Source organism: Coccomyxa subellipsoidea, assembly GCF_000258705.1.
Source record: "Coccomyxa subellipsoidea C-169, whole genome shotgun sequence".
In the NCBI taxonomy this organism is placed as follows: Eukaryota; Viridiplantae; Chlorophyta; class Trebouxiophyceae; family Coccomyxaceae; genus Coccomyxa; species Coccomyxa subellipsoidea.
Genome location: NW_005178033.1, coordinates 1,110,358 through 1,130,925, shown reverse-complemented (window position 1 = coordinate 1,130,925; position 20,568 = coordinate 1,110,358). Strand labels below are relative to the sequence as shown.

General features: G+C 53.4%; 6 protein-coding genes across 6 annotated transcripts; 3 read left to right on the top strand and 3 right to left on the bottom strand.

Moving 5' to 3' along the window:
- Window positions 1-1,154: 1,154 nt before the first annotated feature.
- On the top strand, window positions 1,155-2,981 carry COCSUDRAFT_42660 (RNI-like protein; the record flags this gene model as incomplete). Its single annotated transcript, XM_005646809.1, has 4 exons — window positions 1,155-1,314; window positions 1,777-2,048; window positions 2,280-2,414; window positions 2,757-2,981. The coding sequence occupies 4 exons, from the start codon at window positions 1,155-1,157 to the stop codon at window positions 2,979-2,981; spliced, it is 792 nt and encodes a 263-aa protein (XP_005646866.1).
- A 1,376-nt stretch (window positions 2,982-4,357) lies between these two features.
- On the bottom strand, window positions 4,358-5,036 carry COCSUDRAFT_16488 (cytochrome c oxidase subunit H; the record flags this gene model as incomplete). The annotated part of the gene is made up of 3 exons (XM_005646808.1): window positions 4,358-4,403; window positions 4,647-4,774; window positions 4,986-5,036. Coding segments are annotated over 3 exons (225 nt in total), but the record flags the coding sequence as incomplete, so codon positions are not given.
- Window positions 5,037-7,437: 2,401 nt separating this feature from the next.
- COCSUDRAFT_42658 (hypothetical protein) lies at window positions 7,438-9,021 on the bottom strand (the record flags this gene model as incomplete). Its single annotated transcript, XM_005646807.1, has 5 exons — window positions 7,438-7,758; window positions 7,870-7,983; window positions 8,135-8,287; window positions 8,463-8,726; window positions 8,857-9,021. 5 exons carry the CDS (start codon window positions 9,019-9,021, stop codon window positions 7,438-7,440), a joined length of 1,017 nt encoding a protein of 338 aa, XP_005646864.1.
- Window positions 9,022-9,803: 782 nt separating this feature from the next.
- COCSUDRAFT_47829 (Adenylosuccinate synthetase) lies at window positions 9,804-13,577 on the top strand. Its single transcript, XM_005646806.1, has 8 exons — window positions 9,804-9,940; window positions 10,225-10,503; window positions 10,783-11,016; window positions 11,327-11,533; window positions 11,838-12,080; window positions 12,312-12,475; window positions 12,759-12,948; window positions 13,128-13,577. Exons 1-8 carry the CDS (start codon window positions 9,917-9,919, stop codon window positions 13,254-13,256), a joined length of 1,470 nt encoding a protein of 489 aa, XP_005646863.1. The 5' UTR covers window positions 9,804-9,916; the 3' UTR covers window positions 13,257-13,577.
- A 286-nt stretch (window positions 13,578-13,863) lies between these two features.
- COCSUDRAFT_6316 (hypothetical protein) lies at window positions 13,864-15,220 on the bottom strand (the record flags this gene model as incomplete). Its single annotated transcript, XM_005646805.1, has 4 exons — window positions 13,864-13,974; window positions 14,240-14,579; window positions 14,706-14,905; window positions 15,095-15,220. Coding segments are annotated over 4 exons (777 nt in total), but the record flags the coding sequence as incomplete, so codon positions are not given.
- A 1,277-nt stretch (window positions 15,221-16,497) lies between these two features.
- COCSUDRAFT_42655 (hypothetical protein) lies at window positions 16,498-19,336 on the top strand (the record flags this gene model as incomplete). The annotated part of the gene is made up of 6 exons (XM_005646804.1): window positions 16,498-17,271; window positions 17,425-17,531; window positions 17,773-17,926; window positions 18,195-18,339; window positions 18,563-18,758; window positions 19,054-19,336. 6 exons carry the CDS (start codon window positions 16,498-16,500, stop codon window positions 19,334-19,336), a joined length of 1,659 nt encoding a protein of 552 aa, XP_005646861.1.
- Window positions 19,337-20,568: the final 1,232 nt, after the last annotated feature.

Genomic DNA, 20,568 nt, shown 5'->3' with positions numbered 1-20,568 from the left:
TCCAATGCTGGTCTGTGTACCGCCTCATGGGCTTTAGAGTCTGCCATTTCAAGTAAATCGATGATAAGATATTCATGCTGCGCTGTAAAATTGAGATGCTTAGATTTGTATGCAGCAGTAGTGTTTCTAGGGCGTTGCGAGACTCGGTGGACGATACGGGATTGCATCGGATGGGGTGCACCATTCGACATGGAGTGTATCGGAATGCATTCCAATGCTATGGCCTATCACATATGATTTTGAGCTTGTATCCACATAACAAGTTTGCAAACTTTGGGGCCCTGGCTATGAGCCCGATCCTGTGGCTGCAGTACAATCCCGCCTCCACTTCAAAGAAAAGGGGCGATCCACGCAGTTTCAAACATCCACTGCGAGAATCCAACTCCAATATCCTATGGAACATAAGATGTTCGCCCCGATCAATCCATACAACCACCTGTCATTTTGAAGCCTCCGATGGAGCACGTACCGGGGTGCCTTTCGCGAAAGGCGCTTCGAACGCTATTTACTTGGCACCGTTGCCCTTCAGACTGCAGGCAGCTCCTGCAGCGGGCACAGCTCCTCCTGTCGCAGATCTTCAAAGAGTAAAATACTTAGATGAAAGAGCATGTTTTGGACAGCTTCCGACGTTGTACCAAAAGCAGAGCAACTGCGCACAAGGGGGAAGCTGAGGATCTCTGGAGGAGCTTTTCCTTCGTGTCGGGCTTTGAAGGAAAAAATTGCCCTCCAATGCTTTTGAGATCAACATCATTGTACATTTGCCCGAGCATTGCCAGGTCATTGACCTGCCTATGAGCTTTGATACCACATTGGCTTGATGAGTTCCTTGGTGGACATCTGCATCGAGGTATGTATGTACGAGTCCCTGGCAATTCTACATGCCGCAAACTAGAATTTAGTTGCTAATGATTGCAAAATTATTCAATGCTTGAGTTGCTTTTGCTGTGCCTGTCTTTCTTATGCACCCAACTGTCTTGCTCAGGCTGTTTTGGCTGATGAATTTTGGCGCATCCAACGCAAGCAGATCATGGTGAGTTTTACAAGGAAAAATTTACATCCTGAGACCGTTCCCCTCCTTGAGTACCTGCAAGAGGTCAGTGCTTGTTGTTCTTTGACTGCTAGAGAGTTTTCCAAACTCTGATCGCCCTCTGACTATGGATATGTGCCATGGGCAGCTGCTTCCAGAGCACCTCGCCAACATACTGCTGGACAGCCTCCTGCAGCAGAAGAGAGTCAACCATGTTCAGCTGGGCACATTCGCTCCATGTGCTACCTCCATCCGGTTGGCAGATCAACATCATGTTGGAGATGGAGGTGCCTGGCTTGCTGCCATCTCACGCTTCAGGTCAGCAATATCCAAGTTTTCTTATGCCGTTCATCAAGCAGTTCGAGTGGTCATGTCAGGGGTAGTCCAACAATCTCTTAGCTTTCTTGGCAAGATTGGGTGATTCACTTTTGCGGCTTGTGACTGGCAGGGCCGTGCACACACTGCACTTGCAGCAGTGCAAACGTCTCCGTGATGACAGGCTCGCGTTACTTGCGCCATTTTCATCGACACTTTGCGACCTAAACCTCAATGCATGCACGCGACTCACCCCCAGAGCTGGCCAGCACTTGTCCGTTCTCACCTGCCTCACCAGCCTTGACCTGTCAGGTCCTCTTCCTCACTCTGCAACAGCCCACTCAGTCCCTGTTTCTAATGACTTGCTGTTGAGCAATGGCCAAGGTTTAATACATCTCAAATATTGCTGGAGGATCTTTTCTGGATTGGTGCAGGGACTGCTTTGGAGGTGGGGCCGCTGCTGTCCCTCACCAGGCTGGCCTCTCTCAGGCTTGTCGACATGAAAGTGGGGGACAGAGACTGCGCCGGCATTGCAGCCCTGACACAGCTGACCGAGCTGGACCTGCGCGCCACAAGTGTGAGTGACACCGGCGTGCAGGGGCTGTCTCGCCTGCTGAGGCTGCATCGGCTGGACGTGACCTGGACGCAGGCAACGGCCCCGCCAGCTCTCAGCTCGCTCACAAACCTCCACATGGAAAACTGCTGGGTGCGCGCTCCATGCTTTTGCATGCCATCTGCCTTGAGCACTTCTTTGCTCAAGATGACTGCGCTCTGATCCCTTGTCAGACTGCACCAATTCAGATGGAAGTTGACGTGACTCCAGGCTGATCCTTTGCCAAATTGCACCAGCGCAGATGGCATTGGTACACGCATACTTCGGCATAACTGTGACATGCAACTTGATTTTCTGTTCAGAAATTGTGAAACTTTCCGGCAGGTGGGTGGCGAGGTGGCATTGCGAGTGCTGCACAGCACGCGCTTTCCAAATCTGCGCGAGCTGCACATGTCTATGACGCAGTTTGATGATGCTGGCATCGAGCTGCTGAGGGCCTTCTGCATCGACTCTGCCCCGGTGTTGCACACTCTGATCCTGTCCAATGCCTCTCTTCGCACGGCAAGCTTTGTTGCTCCGGCTACGGCGCTGTGCAGGCTTGATTTGAGTGGTGAGCCCCAAATATGAAAGGAGTGGGGGCTTGCATAACAGTATATGTATTATAAATATATACTTCCCCTTGTCCTGTGCAGGTAGTATTGCAAAATGTCTGTTTTCAGATCTGCCTTCCATGCAAAATGAGGGCGAGCTCAGCTTTCGATAATCTTTAGATGGGTTCCTGGTGTTGCAGGCGTGCAATTTGAAGAGAGGTCCTGGGAGATGTTGTCGGCGCTGAGCAGCCTCCGATCACTGGTTTTGCAGGATTCGAGTGCAAACAACGATGTTGTCAAGTGCCTCACAGACTTGACCAATCTGCGGATGCTATCCTTGAAGAGCACAGAGATAGATGATGCGGCCCTGCCATTATTACAGAGCCTGAAGGGCAGTCTCACCAGTCTTGACATAAGCGGCAACAACATAACTGGGGAGCAAGCACCCGAGCAATCCTGGGGTAGGTCAAGGCTGCATCACTTGAGACACAAGTGAACAGCCAACAGCAGGGAGTTCAAGTGCCTTATCACAGAGTGACATGTCTGATACGCTTTTGCTGGAACTTGACAAGAAGGCCTGTTTCTGCAGGGATGCTGCATCAATTACACACCCTCAAACTGCTTAACACTCGACTCTCAGATGTTGGCAGCCAAGCGTTGGGCCAGCTTGGAACCTCTTTGACAGCTCTGCACATTGGCAGCAATCGTCTCACCAACTTAAATTTCTTGAGGTGCGCCCATACTTGCAATTCTTGTAAACATGTGGTTCCAGCTGGATCAATTACCTGCAACTCTGCTGTTGTCATGCATCTTGAAGCAGACAGCCTTTGTGTCCCTTACAGGTCATGTCGGCAGCTTCATGCTTTGGAATTGGATAAGTGCACTTTGCTCACAGCCCCACATTTTCGAGGTGATGTCATATGTCTGAGAGACTTGGAAGCATTGATAGTGAATGACTGCGCGTTTGTGGGCAAAGAGGCCGTTGTATTCATGGCAAAATCTCTGCCAAATCTGCGTCATGCTAGATGGAACAATGAAGTCCTGTTCAACGCCATGAGCAGACACTCAAAGAGCAGAACAGGCAGAGCAGCTCTGAGCGCAAGAATGCATGAGCTTGCAATTTATGACGAGCGCTATTGCTATACCAATGAGGAATTATTTGAGGTGCGGTCCAGCAAGTCTGTGCCAGGGCTTGATCAGAATGGGGCACTCGCAGCAATCTTGAGTGAGTTAGAGCTGATGCCTGTACAAGAAATTAGAGCTTGATAGCCTTGGTCAATAAGTTTTCTAGCTAATATAATGGCAATAATCAAAGAATACTATGGCAAGTAGTAGTGTTGCCAACCAGGCATTTGATCAGGGGTTGGCACCACTCTCACCTATGCAATTGCATAATGCTCTTTAGCACAATTCCCATGCTACGCTACCAAGCATACACTACTGCTGCCTTCACTACAGCTGTCTTCACTCCTGGCAACAAGACCATCGACATACTATTATCAAAGTCCTGCCTGCTGTCCGACAAATGAACACTCAATATGACTTATACGCTCGCACCTAAGCTGCCCTCAAGAATAAGCTGCTCCTACTTTCACATAGACAGTGCAGCACACCAGACGTGCAGGTGATCCACCCTGTTTATGTCAAACCCATAAAGAATGCCTATTGACCCAAAGTTGCTGCATTAATATTTGTTTCCCGTTGGAGCACTACTGCACTGGAGTAGCTAATTACAAATGTCAAGATCCCATGAAGATGAGGCGCTGGCCCGAAGCCTTTCTGATAGATATTTGATGCGCGCCAAGCACTACTGGCATTTCACATTTCCCCAGCAACCCTTCTGTGCTCCCGTGACACTGGCACTTCATGAGGCTAGTAACGGCCGGGCCAGTTCCCATTCTCGCGGGCCTCGTTCCACCTGCAAAACAACCAGGCCACTGAGTGTGGGACATTCCTTGACCTGCAACATGTACAAGCTCTTCCACACGCCCCAATGAAGTGCCACAATATGCCACTGTAGTGCCCGCTGCGAGTGTTTCTTTTGCATCCTAGCTAAGCTGGATATCAAGACAAACCTCATGGTGCAGCAAGGCATGCTGGTGAGGACATACACTTAGATTAGTCATTAGGTGTCAGCTGAGAAGAGAGTATGGACACGCACCTTTCCAGCCACTCGCCGGGGCAGATGGAGCGGTAGGCTCTCTGGAACACGCTGCACTCTGGATCCTCCTCCCCCTTCTGGGCCACGCAGCGGTGGTACTCGTTGTAGCGCGTGTAGCAGTGCCGTGCCTGGCCAGCCAGCAAAACAACTGTAAAGAATTTGATATCTTCCACTTTCTGTTAAACATGCTCTTCCTGCCAGGAAACAAGCGCGTCTGCAGACAAGCAGTTGGTTATAAGGAGAATGTCATCACCCCCTTTATCAAAACGAAGCTAACAAAACGAATTCTTGGATCTGTGCTTCCTGAAGTCATCAATTTCTACGTGAGCAAGAATCTACCTGGTTTGTGGATGGGAAGCGAGGGTCATGAGAGGCCGTCTTCAGCTCAATTACCGGCTTGGGCTCCTCTTCCTCCTCTGCCTCCTCCTCTTTCCCTTCACCTTCCTTCCCTTCCTCTTCTGCCTCACCACCACCCTCGCCCTCCTTTATTTCATCTCCATCCCCATCTTCCGAGCTAGTCTCAGTCTCCCCTGCGGCCTCGTCCTTGGCCTTGAACTCTCCATCAAGACCGCTCAGGACTCTGTCTGCTGGAGGCAGCGGCTCATCCACATCTGCAACACCATTCAAGGGATGCTCAGTACTGACAACAAACCCTTGTCAATAGCAAGTCGCAACACAGTTTGGCGGATGCTCTGGGCGAGTAAGGTATTCAAAGATTGCTTTGAAGGACTGTACGGTATATTACCCTGGTCAGCGGAAGCCATGTGTGCAAATACAGGTCCCTCAGACTCCTCCATGGTGTCTGTCACCTTGTCTGTCACCGCCTCCACAGCATCCTGAAATTACAAGGCATGCATGTCACCTAAAGGGCATGTGCGTACGCATTATACAAGAGTTTGTTGTAAAACAAGTCTGCAGAGCATATGACAGGGCTGGCAGGTGTATTCTTGCCTGTGCAGCATTTGCTGCGGACGCTGCAGCGTCCTTTGTGGCTTCCACCGGCCCCTTGCCTTCCTCCGAGTCTCCAGGCGCATCCTCTGACTTCTCTCCTTCTGTGACTGCACAACAAAGGAAAGCAAATGTCATTAGACCAGCACTAATTGGACAGGTTCTTGACTTCAATCATGTGCCCGACTGATTATATTCCTGTCGGCACTCCATCTGTAGCCTGGCATGGTGCACGTATGGGAGGCAAATGCCTACCTGGCTTTTCAGGCTCGTCGCTAGGGGCGGTGTCTGCCTCAGGAGTGCTGCCCTCATCTGGGCCCTGGTTAGGCTCACTGTCCAGCATGAAGTCCTTGTAGTAGTCTCTGTGTTCCTCCATGCATTTCTGCAGGTCTAGTGTGGCATCCCTGCACTCCTCTGTGAAGTTGTGGCCCTCGCCCCTGTTGGTGTCCACGCATGCACTCCAAGCCTGCATATGGAGGGGTCATTATTAGCATACTTTCACTGCAACTTCCAGAACCTGATCCAGGGCGCTCTTCACTCGGCATAACTAGTACAACATGGTCAGGTCCAGCACCGTGAACTCCGTCTTGCAGCCTCCAGCCTTCATAAAGCGGCAGAAGCCACATGTTTCGTCGTCATCGTCGTCATCATCCTCTCCATTAGCACCTGCAGTATTATGCCAATGAATGTTTTGATCTTGTTGCTTACTAGCAAGTGTCCTTGGAGTACCCAGCCATTCTTGCACTGGCTCAATTTGGAAGTGGGTTGTTAAAAGAATGTTACAATGACAGAATGTTAATTTCTGCTTGCCTTTGGCACCGCCTTCATCAGATATGATTTCCCGCAGGCTCTGGAAGTCATCCTTCAACGCCTTCTCCTCCTCAGAGTGGACGTCTTTAGACTCTGCAGCTTCCCAAGAAATACATCAGATCGAAGCTTCGACATAACATGATTTGAGATCGCACCATTTAGCAGGATTCATTCAGATTTAAACTTCGTGATCAGCAGCATTGAGGCAGTTCAGTTTGACCTACCATCCTCGGCAGCCATCTTCCTAGATATTCTTTCGGTAAAACCAAGATTTGGAGCAATCAGTTCTAATTCAGATCTCCAGATTCACCTCAGGAAACAGTCGTAAGACTAATTTCTCGTGGTCTAAGTTGCATTTTGGGCCGAGCCCACCTTCCAGTTCCGACATCGCCTTGGTGGAGTGTATCTGCAGTGGTATCTGCTCCTATGCCTTGTAAAAAAAATCCATTTTTACCTGGTGGAGACTCCCAAAGTGTACTGGGCATCCAAGTAAGGATAGAGACTGCAGCCCTCAACGTCATGCAGGCTGCATGCAACGTGAGGTACCACCGGCATCCCACGGGCCGGGAAGTCCTGGAAATCCAGAGCGCGCCCTATATACTTAGCTCTGTAGTGGGGCTGCACTTCATGATCATGTTTCCATCACCAGGAACAATATAATGCATTGCCTTTAAAGCCTCTCAAGTCATGCAACCTACAGAACTGCTGGAATTACAATTCAAATTTGATACATCACCGTGACATCAGATGCTAGCATGCTGTTGGTCGACCATGCTCTGCTACTGTACCTGCTGCACACATGTGCCATGCATGACCATATGGGCCTGCTTTCTCTTCTTCGACTGTGTGACATACTGTCCCCATGTGACATGCCTGGAACGCTAATCCAAAATATGTTGCATCCAACCACAGCCCTCCTCTCCCTCAGCAGACACATAAATCGCTCATTTACACAGAAACTGTACAACACCGCGAGGCATTCTTGCCATGAGGCAGCTGCAGCAGCTGCCCAACAACAAACACCCAGCCAGCTTTACTTGAGCAGCCGCGCCCCAAGCTTGACCCCCACAAGCACCAGGGGAGCCATCATGACGGCAGTGGCCACCACTGTCGCCACGGTGAGCGAGCCGTCGTCCGGCTCTCCCTCTGCGCTGTACATGTTGTTCCACTGCCCCGTCAGCTTTGTGAAGTACTCGTCGTACGCGCCGCGCTGCACGCTGTAGGAGATGGTGTGAGTCTTCAGGTAGTCCATGGAGGTGAAGCCGAACAGCATCTGCTTTGCCTTCTTCGACACGCCCGGCGCTGAGTGCCGCGAAATCTGTTTGTACAAAGCCATGGCTTCATCTTGGCGCCCCTGCAAGCCCAGAACGGTCAAATATCGCACAGAACAAGACATCCCTTTCCATGACCAAGTAAAAAAGTGCACCTCAAAGGCAAGTGCACGGTGGGGTGTGCAGGTGCGCACCAAGGAGTCAAGGCAGATGGCCTTTTGCAGAGTAGTCTCGCCGCCCACTCGAGTCCTCATGGATACGAAGGTGAGGACCTCATCAAAGGGCACTAGAGCCGCAGCCAGCTGCCCCTGCAAGCATGCCAATAGCATGTCAGCCTCCGCATCCAGCGATGCATGCTGGCAGCGCACGCAAAATACAACAAGATTTATTATACCCTGCTCCCATGTGCACAGTCAGTGTGCATGGAAGCACACAGTTAGGCTGCAGGATGTGACCCACCCTCTGCATGAGCTGTACACCGCGGTCATAGGCCTCTTTGGCAGAGGCCTCTGCGGCAGGGTCGACCTCGAGGCCCGCATTCTTCTTGTAGCTGGACAGCGCCTCGGCCACCCGCTTCTTCCGCGCCAGCGTTTCTGCCTCTGACTCCAGCGCCTGAGCATACGCACAACATTAGATTAGGTACAGTGGTGCTCTAGAGAGGGTCATTCAGTACCAATACGCCCCCCATACACAGAGCCACATGTATGCATGCCTGATGCAACTGCCGAGCATCATTCACCAAACTCGGGTGAGGCCACCAGCACTTGCAGTGGGAGTTGATGGTTACCTCGCCAGGCCGGATGGTGCGGCCGCCCCCATACTCTCGACTGATGTTCGACGGCCTCGGAAAGACTCCCCAAGTGGCCACCTTGGGCCTGTATGCCCCCTCTGCACCGCCGCCAGCGTCCCTGCTGTCGATGGTGATGAGATCTGCTCCACGCTCACGCTGCTCCGCCTCCTTGGCCAGCGTGAATTGCTCTGCACTGAGATCCTGGCTGATGCTGCTGCTGCTCGCCTCCCTCTGTATTATCTCCCTTATGAATGGGGCGGCCTGTTGCACATGTGGGACCACTCAGCCTTTAACATTAGTCAACCTTCCGGGCTGCATGCAGGCGCCTTTGTAGAAGCAACAAAACAGCGCCTATTGGCAACCTATTGAAAGGCGGAGGGCATCTGTGCACCTGCGCAGCGCTGCCAACACTGCTCTGCACCCACTCTGCAGGTCCCTCTGGTTGCGCAGAGGGGCTGGCAGGGCTGGAGACTGCAGGAGGAGTGCTGGTCACCCCGGAAGGCTGTTCCACTGGTTTTAAGGCAGAATACTTGCGTGCTGCATCAATCCTCTTCATTGCTGCTAATCGCAAGCTCGCTGCATCAGTGGCGGCCTTCTTTTGATTACCGAGCTGCAGCTGTGCAGCCGAAGGCTGGCCTTTCTGCTGTGCTTCCTGCAAGCGGCCTTCCTGCTGCTGCAGGTCCGCCATTGCTGAGCTTAAAACTTGCTGTTCTCTCGCAGCAGCACTCTGTGCGAAGGAAGCCACCTTCTCGTCCAATAGCTGCCGATCATCACTGGGCTGTGCTGTCAAAATGGGATCTGTCACTGGTGAGGCGCTTGGCTGCAACAGCAACATCAAGCGGTGAGTCGATTCACAATATTGAAAGATGCATGAATCTCTACACAAAGTGACATTGGTTAGATTGGCACCTGACTGTCTCTCTCGCGTTTGTACTCATTGGCTTCCTTAATCCTTTTCAAGATCTCATTAGCATCGCCCGTAGCATGTGTGCAGATTCGTCTCCGATGGTTCGATCTCCAAAATGTATTTCTTTTGCACCCAGGTGCGAGAGGAACATGAGGAAATCGCCTAAAAACCTGACCTCCACCTGCAGCTGTGCTGGAGTTTGGGAGAGCAAAGCGCTCAGGCATTTGGAAACAGTTTGGAACCAAAAACCCGACACAACTGTTGTTGAAGTGATTGAAGGCACACAATTGTAGGCAAATCGGCCCTGAGACGAAAGAGCGGTCGTGGCTCGAGGTCATAAAGTCACGTGCCAGCAGGCTGGAGCCCACGTGCTGTTTGTACTCACAACTGTCCTTCTCGTGTCCTTCTCGTGTCGAGAGCATATATGAGCGATTAATCTATCTGGAAACGGGAGGACTGGTCCTCTGATCAACACCTGTTATGCGCCAAGAATGCGATTTCTGACTTTTTTGTGGTTTGGCTTAGCTGACGACCTGAAGCCGTGATGGCACCATTCGTCAGGGCGAACGTAAGCATAAAATCTCAGTATGACTTGTTCGTTTCATAATCATTGTCTGCCATATACCAGAGCATTTGCATGTTTTCCAATAGTTCCCTCTAGATGACGCACAGGAGCCGTCAGGCGGTTTCCAACTGTATTCGTTGACCCATGGATCATTGTACAACCCCTTTCATGTACTTTCTGTTCTGTCATGAACATCGTACCCAATTTCTTAATTATGCACCTACGTCCTAAATTCCTTTGTGCGCACATCACAGAACTGGCATTGAACTCGCTGTGTGGTCGTGCAGGTGTACAGCCATATGCCAGCTCAGTGCCAAGCAGGGGCTGGCTTTCCCACTTGCCGAACCCTCCAGCTAGGTGCTGACAGGAGGAGGCCTGCAGCAGCGTTCTCTGCTGTTCGGCGGAGGTCACTCACTGCGCTCAGAGCTGTCTGCGCATCAGCGGTCCAGGATGGACGCTTAGATGCACAAGTTGCGGTGGTGCTGGGAACACAGTGGGGAGACGAGGGCAAGGGGAAGCTGGTGGACATTCTCGCCCAGCAATACGACATTGTTGCCAGGGCGCAGGTCTGCATGTGCACCTTCTGTTTCCTGTTTGTTTGCACGGATCTCTGTGGCACAACTGCATATTCACTTAGATGGTGTCGTTCTGAAGATTCCCATGAAGCTTCAGGTTGTTTGTCTTGCACACAGGTGTGAAGTGTGTATCTCAAGAGATTGGCTCGGCAATAAATGCACTAGGGGCAATGCCAAATGTGAGACCTTGCATGTTCTTGGCGATGCCAAGGCCTGGCAAATTGCACAGCAGATGTGCATGACGATAATGTAGAGCTGGTCTTTCCACAGGGTGGGGCCAATGCGGGGCACACCATCTATGACAGCTCGGGCAAGAAGTATGCGCTGCACCTGGTGCCCTCGGGCATCCTGAACGAGAATGCGCAGTGCGTCGTGGGCAACGGCGTCGTCATCCACCTGCCGTCCCTGTTTGAGGAGCTCGCCACACTCAAAGAGCAGGGCGCCTCCACCGAGGGCCGCCTCATCGTGTCAGACCGCGCCCATCTCCTCTTCGACCTGCACAAGGTGGGCAGATCCATCTGGATCACTCCTGCTTACAGACCTGACTTCCCTCCTCAGACTTCCAGCTACTGAGGTAGCATTTTTTGTCCACTGGTCACATGCAAAGATGGGCTACTCATTCTCTGCGCCATTTTCCTCTTGATTCTGCTCACTCAGAAAACTCTCTTGGTGCCGGTGACCTACAGGCAGTGCTAGTCCTCACAGGGCTCACAGGGCCTCGGGAGTCTGACAAATGAGTTTGGCGTTTTTCCTGCAAGAGTACACCAGGAGGATTTCAGGCATTGAGGCTTGGCGGTGGCGCATGCTCGAACAGGAGATTGACGGGCTGCGAGAGGCGGAGCTGGCGGGCAAGCAGATCGGCACGACCAAGCGCGGCATCGGGCCGGCGTACGCGTCCAAGGCCACGCGCAACGGCATCCGCGTCGGCGACCTGCGCGACCTGGACGCCTTTGCCGCCAAGCTGCGCGTGCTCGCGCTCGACGGCCAGAAGCGCTTCCAGGGTTTCCAGTACGACGTCGAGGTGCGCCTCAACTCCCACGTGTCAGGGTTTGCAGAAACACAAGGCATCGCTAACTGAGCCTGCCTATTCAGAATGGTGCTAGCAGCCTTCCTAAGCAACTCAGCAGCAGCCCTTGATCTGCACGACATTCTAGTCTCACAGATTGGCTACTGGAGCCGATGATTTTTGGAGGAATGCTTGTGCAGACACTGCGCGCTCTTCTGATCCACACGCCAAAGTATGTCACTTCAAGGAGCTAGGATAAACATCTACCACGTCTAGGGCAGTCAGGGATGGGTGCCCTGAAGGGGAGAGTGTGCTGCAGGCGGACATAGAGCGGTACAAAGACATCGCACGGCAGGTGCTGCCGTTTGTGGGGGACACCGTGGAGCTGGTGAACGATGCATGGGAGGCCGGCAAGCGCATCCTGGTGGAAGGCGCCAACGCGACCATGCTGGATCTGGATTTTGGCACCTACCCCTTTGTCACCTCCAGCAACCCCTCCATCGGGGGCGTTGCCTCCGGCCTCGGCCTCGCGCCCACCAAGTTCCAGGCCATCATCGGCGTGGTGCGCCTCAACCCCATTCCAGGGGTGTTGTAGGCCCAATTGTTAAGCGTTTATTCAATATGGGAATGAATAGATGAAGCAAGCATTTTGGATGACAAGGTGCATACCCTTCTTGAAATCCAGGCCTTTTGAGTGCCAAGAAATGCTTCCACGCATGTGAGAGAACATGCTCGCTACAAGATCACAATTCCCGAGCAGCCGACTGAAGCATGACAATTTCCTGCTGCGCAGGCCAAGGCGTACACGACGAGGGTGGGTGCAGGCCCCTACCCGACGGAGATCTTTGGGGATCTGGGCGAGGACATCCGCCGCATCGGCGCCGAGTACGGGACCACCACCGGCCGCCCGCGCCGCGTCGGCTGGCTCGACATCCCCGCCCTCAAATATGCCACCCGGTGTGCCGCCGACCCACTCCTTTCAAAACTTATTTCTTAATGTTTCAGGGCTGAATGGTATATGTGAAGGAGAGAAGGGGCGTATGCATGGCAGCTAAGCAGAGCCCCCAAAAGGGTGAAATATTTTTCTGACAAGGAGGAGGGGCCCAAGCATAGATGCTAAAGAGGGCCCCTACCAGGTCCAGGGAGGAAGGTATTCCTTGAAAGAAGAAGGGCACCTTCATTGAAAATGATGAGAGCCGCCGATGCACTGCTGAGCTTGAGGTCAGCGGCTGGCTTGCAGGATCAATGGGCTGACGCACATCAACCTGACGAAGCTGGACGTGCTGTCAGACCTGGCCACCATCCGGCTGGGCGTCGGCTACAAGCTCAACGGCGCGGCCGTCAGGGGCATGCCCTCAGAGATCGCCGAGCTTGAAAAGGTGGAGGTGGTGTACGAGGACATACCCGGCTGGGAAACCGACATCTCCAAGGTACACCTCTCAGAAGTCCTGAATCAGAATGCCATATCCGCAAGCAATGTTGCACGCGCGGTGGATGCCTGATATTTGTGAGACTTTTGGCAATGTACCTCTGATGTGCAAGAATGCGCTTGGTCCAATGACGAGATCTTGATAGGCTGCAGTTAGATTGACATGCGCTGCATGAGCAGGTGAGGACGTGGGACGACCTGCCGGAGAATGCGCGAAAATACGTTGCGCGGATTGAGGAGCTTATCGGGGTCAAGATAGAGTGGATTGGGGTGGGCCCTGGGCGGGATGCCCTTGTGGTGCAGCCTTGACATGCATGGCCTCGCATGCATACTGCGTGGCATGATGCAGCATTTCTGCTGCATGTGTCCAACAGTGCCTCATAAAAACGATGACATGCAAGGTGGTTTCACGCCTAACCCTCACTAGCATTTTGCTAGACTGGGGACTCTACCACTAGCGTGCATTACGCTGCAGACGAGCTTCTGCCACAGTATAATGCAGCAACTGAATTCTGCCCAATTAGTGGTGATAGCATTCCTTCTAGCACCATGCTTTCAAGGCTGCCAACAGGCGCCCACGTAGAATAAACGAGTTTAGAGGTTCAAATGTAAGCCTCAGCAAAGCGCGTCAAAATTAAACCAAGATGCCTAAGTTCAAAGCAGTTTCAACAACTTAAATTTATTAGCTGCCAACGCATTGTTGAACTTGCAGCTGGGTCTGAGCCACCAACTGCGCGTTCCCCAGAGCATCTCTGCCGACATTTAGATGCACAACCGGCAGAATATCCTCCTCAGCAGGAGCATCCTGGCCTCCCTTAGCCTTTGCCTTCACCTTCTGTAAGGCGCTGACGACCTTGCTGTTGAAGCCCCCGTGCTCCCGGCTTGGCTTCTCACCTTCCGTTACTGCCAGCTGCTTCCTGGCCGCCTGCTGACTGCTCCACGCCCGCAGTGCTCGCGACACATATCGTGTCATGAGCGTGCCCACCTCCTTTGCCCCTTCTATCGGGTACGGCCCCTCAAAATCAACCTGCACCCCCAACAATGGAGATCTTATGCATGCATACCCATCAACACTTTCAGCATCCTGTACAGGGCCCTCCTGACCTCCACATCATAACAAGCACCATCTCTCTGGACCTCTCTGGAGCGTGCACTGTACTGAGCTCTGTTACTTGCACATATACAGTAGAAGACTCTCGTTAAAAGTCGCTGAACCAAAACAGAGACGCTGAACCAAACAAAACTGCTTGGATCCATTATGGCACCTTTGACGGAGAAACCATGAACCGCACCCTGTCTGTCAGAAACTTGACGACGTCCTCATCCCAGGTGAGCCCCGCGGCCTGCTTGGACTCGGCCAGCGAAGCGCCGCGCTCCTTTAACTTCATGCAGAACAATTGCTCGATGTGCGGCCGCTCCAGGGGCAGGAAGGGCAGGTAGAAGTCCACCAGCGCCAGCATCTTTAGCGTGTCTGAGCGCTCCTCGCAGCCGTCGGACCGCCACAGGTCAAACACCAGGTCCTTCAGCACGCGCTGCGCGTCCTCCGCGCGCACCTTGCCCCTGTGCCCCGCCGCCTGCAGCAGCTCGTGCAGCTGCAGGTAGCCGCTGTTCGACTCCAGTATGATCACCGACCTGCATCATGATACGGCTCAAATGCCGACTCTTCTCGATGTCATCATTCCCCCAGCACCGCATCATCTATGTACTCATGGGACTGAAGAGCAACGGTATTGTGGCGCTGTCAGAGCTTGAGCGCACCTGTCCAGGGTGACGTTGGCGGCTCTGGCGTTCTCAAAGAGCTGCCGCATGAAGCCGCGTGTGCAGCAGTCCAGCTTGTCGTACTCCTCCACCACAATGAGCGCCTCGGGGTAGCGGCTGCAGTGCTCCAGCAGCGAGGCCCGCAGCAGCGCGTGCTGCTGATCCCTCTCGCTGGCTATGTAGTCCATGCCGTACAGCACCTGCATGCCCAATGCTTCATGCGCCAGAGGATTCATTTGTCTCAAAGCCACCAGGGCCGTCTCAGGGGGTTCCAGCAATTGGCCCAACTAAGAAACAACCGAGGTCTGACTCCAGGCGGGTGTTACAAGAAACTCTCAATCAAGTAGACTGCAGGGTACTATGTTGGTGGGAGTGGTGGGATTTCTCACCTTGTACCCAGGGCAGTCCTGGCCGGGGCATTGAGTCTGTGGGGAGGGGTCCTGGTTGTACAGCGCACGTGCTGCCAGCAGGTGGGACATGGATTTGCCCACGCCCGGGGGCCCATGGACTGATACGATGAGGGGTTTGAGCGGGTTCTCATTGCTGAAATGATCGCAGATCGCGTCACTGAGCTGAGACACTGCGAGCTCCTGCCCCACCACCTCAGAAAGCAGGTATGGTTCCAGGCGCTCGCACACTCCAGGAACGAAGGAATTTGGGCCTGCACAATCTTAGAAATTTTAAGAGCAATGACACATTAGTGCCGTGTCTTGAGGGAGGAAGGTCAATGGTTGCTGAAGTCGATGTCACCTTGATGGATGAGGGCAACGAAGCCTGCAATAATTCCCACTACCGCATAACCAACAGCAGCTGGGACTGGCATTTTTTAAAGCTAGTGATTACATCATTGCGTTGTCAATCTTCAATGCAGATCAACGTTGAAGTGATCGACAATTCTGAATTTACTTTTCACAACTTCAGCTAAAGAATGATTCGATGTTTTAATTTAATATTGACATCTTATTGTATTCGACCAAATTAGAGCTTCGTTACTTTGATCAATGACTTCTTGATATATTTGCAGTCCAGTAATGACGTCAGCTTCGGCACCGCTGCTTCACAGTGAAGTTTCACTGAAGGCTTCATGTGTATCTTACCTGAAAGACAGAATCGCACTTACTTAACATGATCTTGTGATCTAAATTGAATGTCGCACAATACACTGGCAAAGATAGTAGCATAGCAGTGCAAGCGCATTATGTCAGCATAGGATTCTTTCTATAAACATGCCTGTGCTCCACCAAGTTTACACAAGATTCTTAATCTTTCAAGTGAACTAACTGGATTGCGTGTTGCCTTCGAGTTGTACAAAATCAGAGTCTGAAGTATAGCATATTGGCAGCTTCTGGTAGTGTCAGAGCGGCAATGCAGTCTTCCTTGCGGATGAGATTCTATTCAAAATATTGTTGAAGAACAGGAAAATTCATTTGCAATATTTATGACGAGATCACTTTGCTTATATATGGCCCTTCTCGCGCTGTTCACCATCTTTGTGGCCAGCACCTGCCAAGCCGCTGGGGGTGTCCTCACGGGACAAGGGGCAGTCAAGGTTCCAAGCCAGGCGCCTCGAATCAGTCCTCGAGGCTGGCAAGCGGCACTGGCTTCAGAAAGAGCACTGCACAAGGGCCCAAGAGTCCAGAAACCGACACCGGTAAAATTAGCAGAAGAGCAGCCTGTGGTTACCCATGAGCCCCATATAGCTGGATCAGATGCATCAGATGAGCACCAGACATTGCTTGAACAGCTCATTCCCCAGCTCGCTCTGGCAGCTGTCTGCTTTGCTGCTGGTGGAATGGTCGGCTACCAGTATGGTGTGAATCGCCAGCCCGAGCAGCCCAGACTGGCAGCCTCGGACAGCAGATCAGCTGAGGAGGACGATGCTGTGCCGGACACAGACTGGGTCGATAACAGAAACTTTGCAGCAATTGAGCTGCGCACGAGCGGAGCTGCAGCGGCCGGGGCCATACAGCGGGAGGCCGAATCACACAGCCAGGGGAGGCTCTATGCATCCGGTGACGCTGCGCCTGCAGCAACACCCGCTAGCGCAGCCAGTAATGCAACTCAGCTGCCTGCCAGCAACACAGCTGTCTGCGCAGCTAGCCAGGATAAGCCGATCGAGCGCTCCTCTGAGGGAGTGGGTGCGTCAGGACAGCAGGGTGCCGAGGAGGAGTTGCCCTTCGTCCATGTGCTGACGCCGCGAGGTGAAGGCAGCGATGAGGAGCCAACAGAAGCTAGCCCATGCACGCCAGCTTCGAGCAGTCCTGGCAGCGTGGCAGACGGGGCGGGGAGCAGCGATGCAGGCACCGCTGCAGAAGCCGCCAGCAGGAGGGATCCGGACACAGGCGCGGGGGAGTGCTTTGGGAGTCCCATGGAGGAGCGCGTGGCGGGGTCAGCGGAGTGTAGCAGCAGCGGGCGCGGCACGGTGGGCTTTGTGCAGAGCATGGATGAGACGCCCGGGCTGCAGCGGCTGCGGTGGGCCATGGGCGGCGACGGCGGGCAGTGGCCGCAGCTGGACCACTGGGACGAGGCCACCGCCTTCTGGGCCGCCTTCAGCCGCCAGCTTAATGTGCGCCACCCTCTCGGCCCTGTGGCACTCTGTTTGACCTCCCAGGCTCAGCCTATATGGGCCTCTATTGAATGATTCCCCATCTGCACCCGTAGAGTGACCAGGCAAGGCTGGGGAAAGAGGAGTGACGGCTGGATTGTCTTGTGTGCGCAGATCAATCCAGAGGCATTGAGCGCTGGGGAGCGCGTGCAGCTGGCAGGGGTCCTGCTGCAGGCCTGGACTGCCTTCCAGCAGAAGGGCCACCACGAAGTGACCAGCCAGTGAGCACCTGCGATCCATTCTCTTTCAACATGACTAGATGACATCCTTGCAGAGTGACTATTAGTTGATCCACTCAGTCTCTGCTCGACCCCGTGTCATCCTTAAAAGATTGGCTCATGGTCAGAATGCGCTCTGTCTTGGCTTGACTAATGTTACTCCTGTGCGGATTAGCCCTCAATTGTTTTTCTTGCAATACATGACCAAATTATATTTGAATGGTGGTGATGCGTGGCGTTGCAGGCTGCGCGCTGAGGCGAACGTGCACCACGCGGTTCAGGCGACGGCGGCGCAGCAGGCGAGCGCGGTCAAGCAGGCGCGCTTCCAGCACGACCTGCACTCCAAGCAGCTCGCGCACTTCCGCTCGGCCCTCGGCGACGGCCTGCTGTTCGGCATGGTACGCCAATTTCCAGCTCCTGCATCAGCCTCCTTCCATTCACAGCTCTGATCCTGAACCTCCTTCTCAGTGGAATAAGTTTCCTTTGCCTCCATCCCGCTCTGATCCTGGCTCTGCCTCACGCATGGGATGATCCATCATGCCTCGTTGATAGGCTACCTCTCACCCTGTGTAATCTGTCATGCAGGCAAAGTCTGTGCGCATGATCGATGTGCATGCATGGTAACTATGCGAAGTTGAGTGCTCTGCATGGCCTCCTGTGGTGCAGGTGGTGATGTTGGCGTCTGCAGGGGTGTGCGGCTATTGGAGCGGGGTGGGCGACCTGCTGTTCGGCCACTGCCGCCCAATGTCCAGTGTTGGCGCCTTTTCGATCCTGCGCCCCTGGGCTGCCCTAGATTTCGGCGGCGTTCTTGGTGAGAATGTGTCTTATAGGCTTTGGGCTGCCGCTGAACCTGTAATAAGATCTCTGCTGCAACTCTATGCTTCAAGGTCGTCACCGATGTTATCTTCTGTTTCACGTCGACGGCCATGCCTCGTTGAGTCCATGTCACAAGAGTGTGAAGGGCAGCAGTGTCCAAGGCACATGATCTGCATTTCAAGTAACACACTTAAATCTGATGTCACCCTGTGCTGCAGTGTGCTGGGCGGGGGCGCTGAGCGATGTGTTGGTGGCGGCGGTGGTGATGCTGCTGGTCGGCCGGCACATGGCGGCAACTGGCGCGCTCGTGGGCGCACACGGCGCCCCCCTGCGCAAGCTCGCGCTCGGCCTGGGCGCCGGCTGCGGCGCGGCCGGCTACTTTGTCATACACCGCCTCCACGGCGACGCTCGAAGGTCCGCCCTGCTCAGCCTGCACTTTCAGCTCCAACTTGCCTGCTCACTCTGCACTGCAGAGCTTGCACCCCAGCATTGCTGTACTGTTTGGATGTCGTGCAGCACAGTTAGAAGCAAGCCTCATGTGCAGCAGCGACGAATCCAAAGTGATGGTGGGCTACCCTGGAGCCCAGTGGCGACTAGGTGTGGGGGACAGGGCCTGCAGAAACGCTGCAGCCAATATGCCTGTAGGTGAGCTGTTACATCATGGCACGCTGTCCGCACCCTGTCTGAAGAGATGTGTCATGTTGCGCAGGTGGCTGCTGGGATGGGAGGCGTGGGTGGCGCTGCATGTGCTGGTGGCCTGGTTCATGCCGTCTGTGCTGCGCGCACTGGCGGCGCAGCCACAGGCCGGTGGGGTGCCTGGGCTGGGCTCTCATCTCAGGAGCACAAAGGGTCAGAAATGGGTGGATTGCCTGGGATTGCCCGGCTACCATGTGATGATGGTGGCGCTCATTCCGGCCCTGGTGGGCTATGCTCCCTTCAGCAGGCGGCTGTCTGCGCTGCAGCTGTTGAGGTCACTCGTGGCCTCCCTGTGACTGCCACTGCTCTTGTGGCAGTAGTGGCAGAGATAGCTGAGGGTTCTGTCAGCAGACACCCCATTGAATGAATGTTTTCTCGTGATGTTGTCTCCTACATATATGCCGTTGACAATTTTGATATAAACCCAGCATTGACTGGAGAAGATCTCCTAGAACTGGCAAAGCAGATGCAGATGGCCATCCTGGCATGACCAATGCATTCCACTGCATACCTGAAATCTTGAAAGCCAAAAGTTACAGGAAGCCTCGATTTATTTGTCATTGTCCCTTAGGGCTTAAGCGTCTGCTTTTGGTACCACTCGACCGGTACATGTACAGAAGCAGCTGAATTCATATCTGCCACAGTCTAGGATTAGTCCATTTGGCCCATGGGAAGTCTGAATACCGTCTCACAGACACACTGCACATGCTCACATGTGCTCGAGACCTCACACAACTTAACAATACGTCTGACACAGCTGACTGCATATGGACCTGACAACCCGCCGCCAGGGCACCACAACAGTATGATCCAACTCGGCTCACGGAATACCCCAAACACCATCATCTGTCACAGTCATTCAACATACAAATGGACCTTAGCAGAAGATGCAGAAGACCATGCTACACACTATGATTGCACATATGGGTGCTCTCAAGCGGTTGGGGCGCAGAAAAGACTCCGTAAACCTCTCACTGGATGTGCCAGGTTTGCCGAGACCTTTATAGCAAGGCGACAACATCCAGCCCACATGAACCATAATAAATTCGTTATGACATTTATCAACCAGATTGCCATGCATGCAGCTAAGTTGTCACCAGCCACAGCCATGGCGCTACCAGACATTGATAATATATGATATTTCAGTATTGTTCAGCAACATGAAATTTTGCGGCTAGCCAGATTGGGTTGCGAGCGTGGCTTCGTGGTGCAGATCCCCGTGCAGGCTCGCTAGGCGCTCCAGTGTCTCCAACTTCAGCAGCTCTCCCTTCCGCTGCGCCATGGCTGCACAATAGCCCAGCAAATGTGTGTCAAACCACAAAGTTTTGCATCCATCCATGCCGATGCTACTACCAGGTTGCTAGTGCCTTGAACGGATTACAGCTGAGTGGTCGAGGGCACGACATGCGAGGAAGCCAGTCATTGCCGGGCTGGTAAAGGACTGAAGCCTTGTATGTTGTCCAAATCATAGGAGGCCTCTTTGGGATTGCCAGGAATCAAACGCCTCTGCAATGCCTTCAAGGTCCCC

Coding starts and splice junctions, on each gene's coding strand:
- COCSUDRAFT_47829 (XM_005646806.1), top strand. CDS start 9,917: ATGGCACCATTCGTCAGGGCGAAC. Junction 12,081..12,311: donor TCCAGGCCATCATCGGCGTG/GTGCGCCTCAAC, acceptor CCTGCTGCGCAG/GCCAAGGCGTACACGACGAG. Junction 12,949..13,127: donor GGGAAACCGACATCTCCAAG/GTACACCTCTCA, acceptor CTGCATGAGCAG/GTGAGGACGTGGGACGACCT.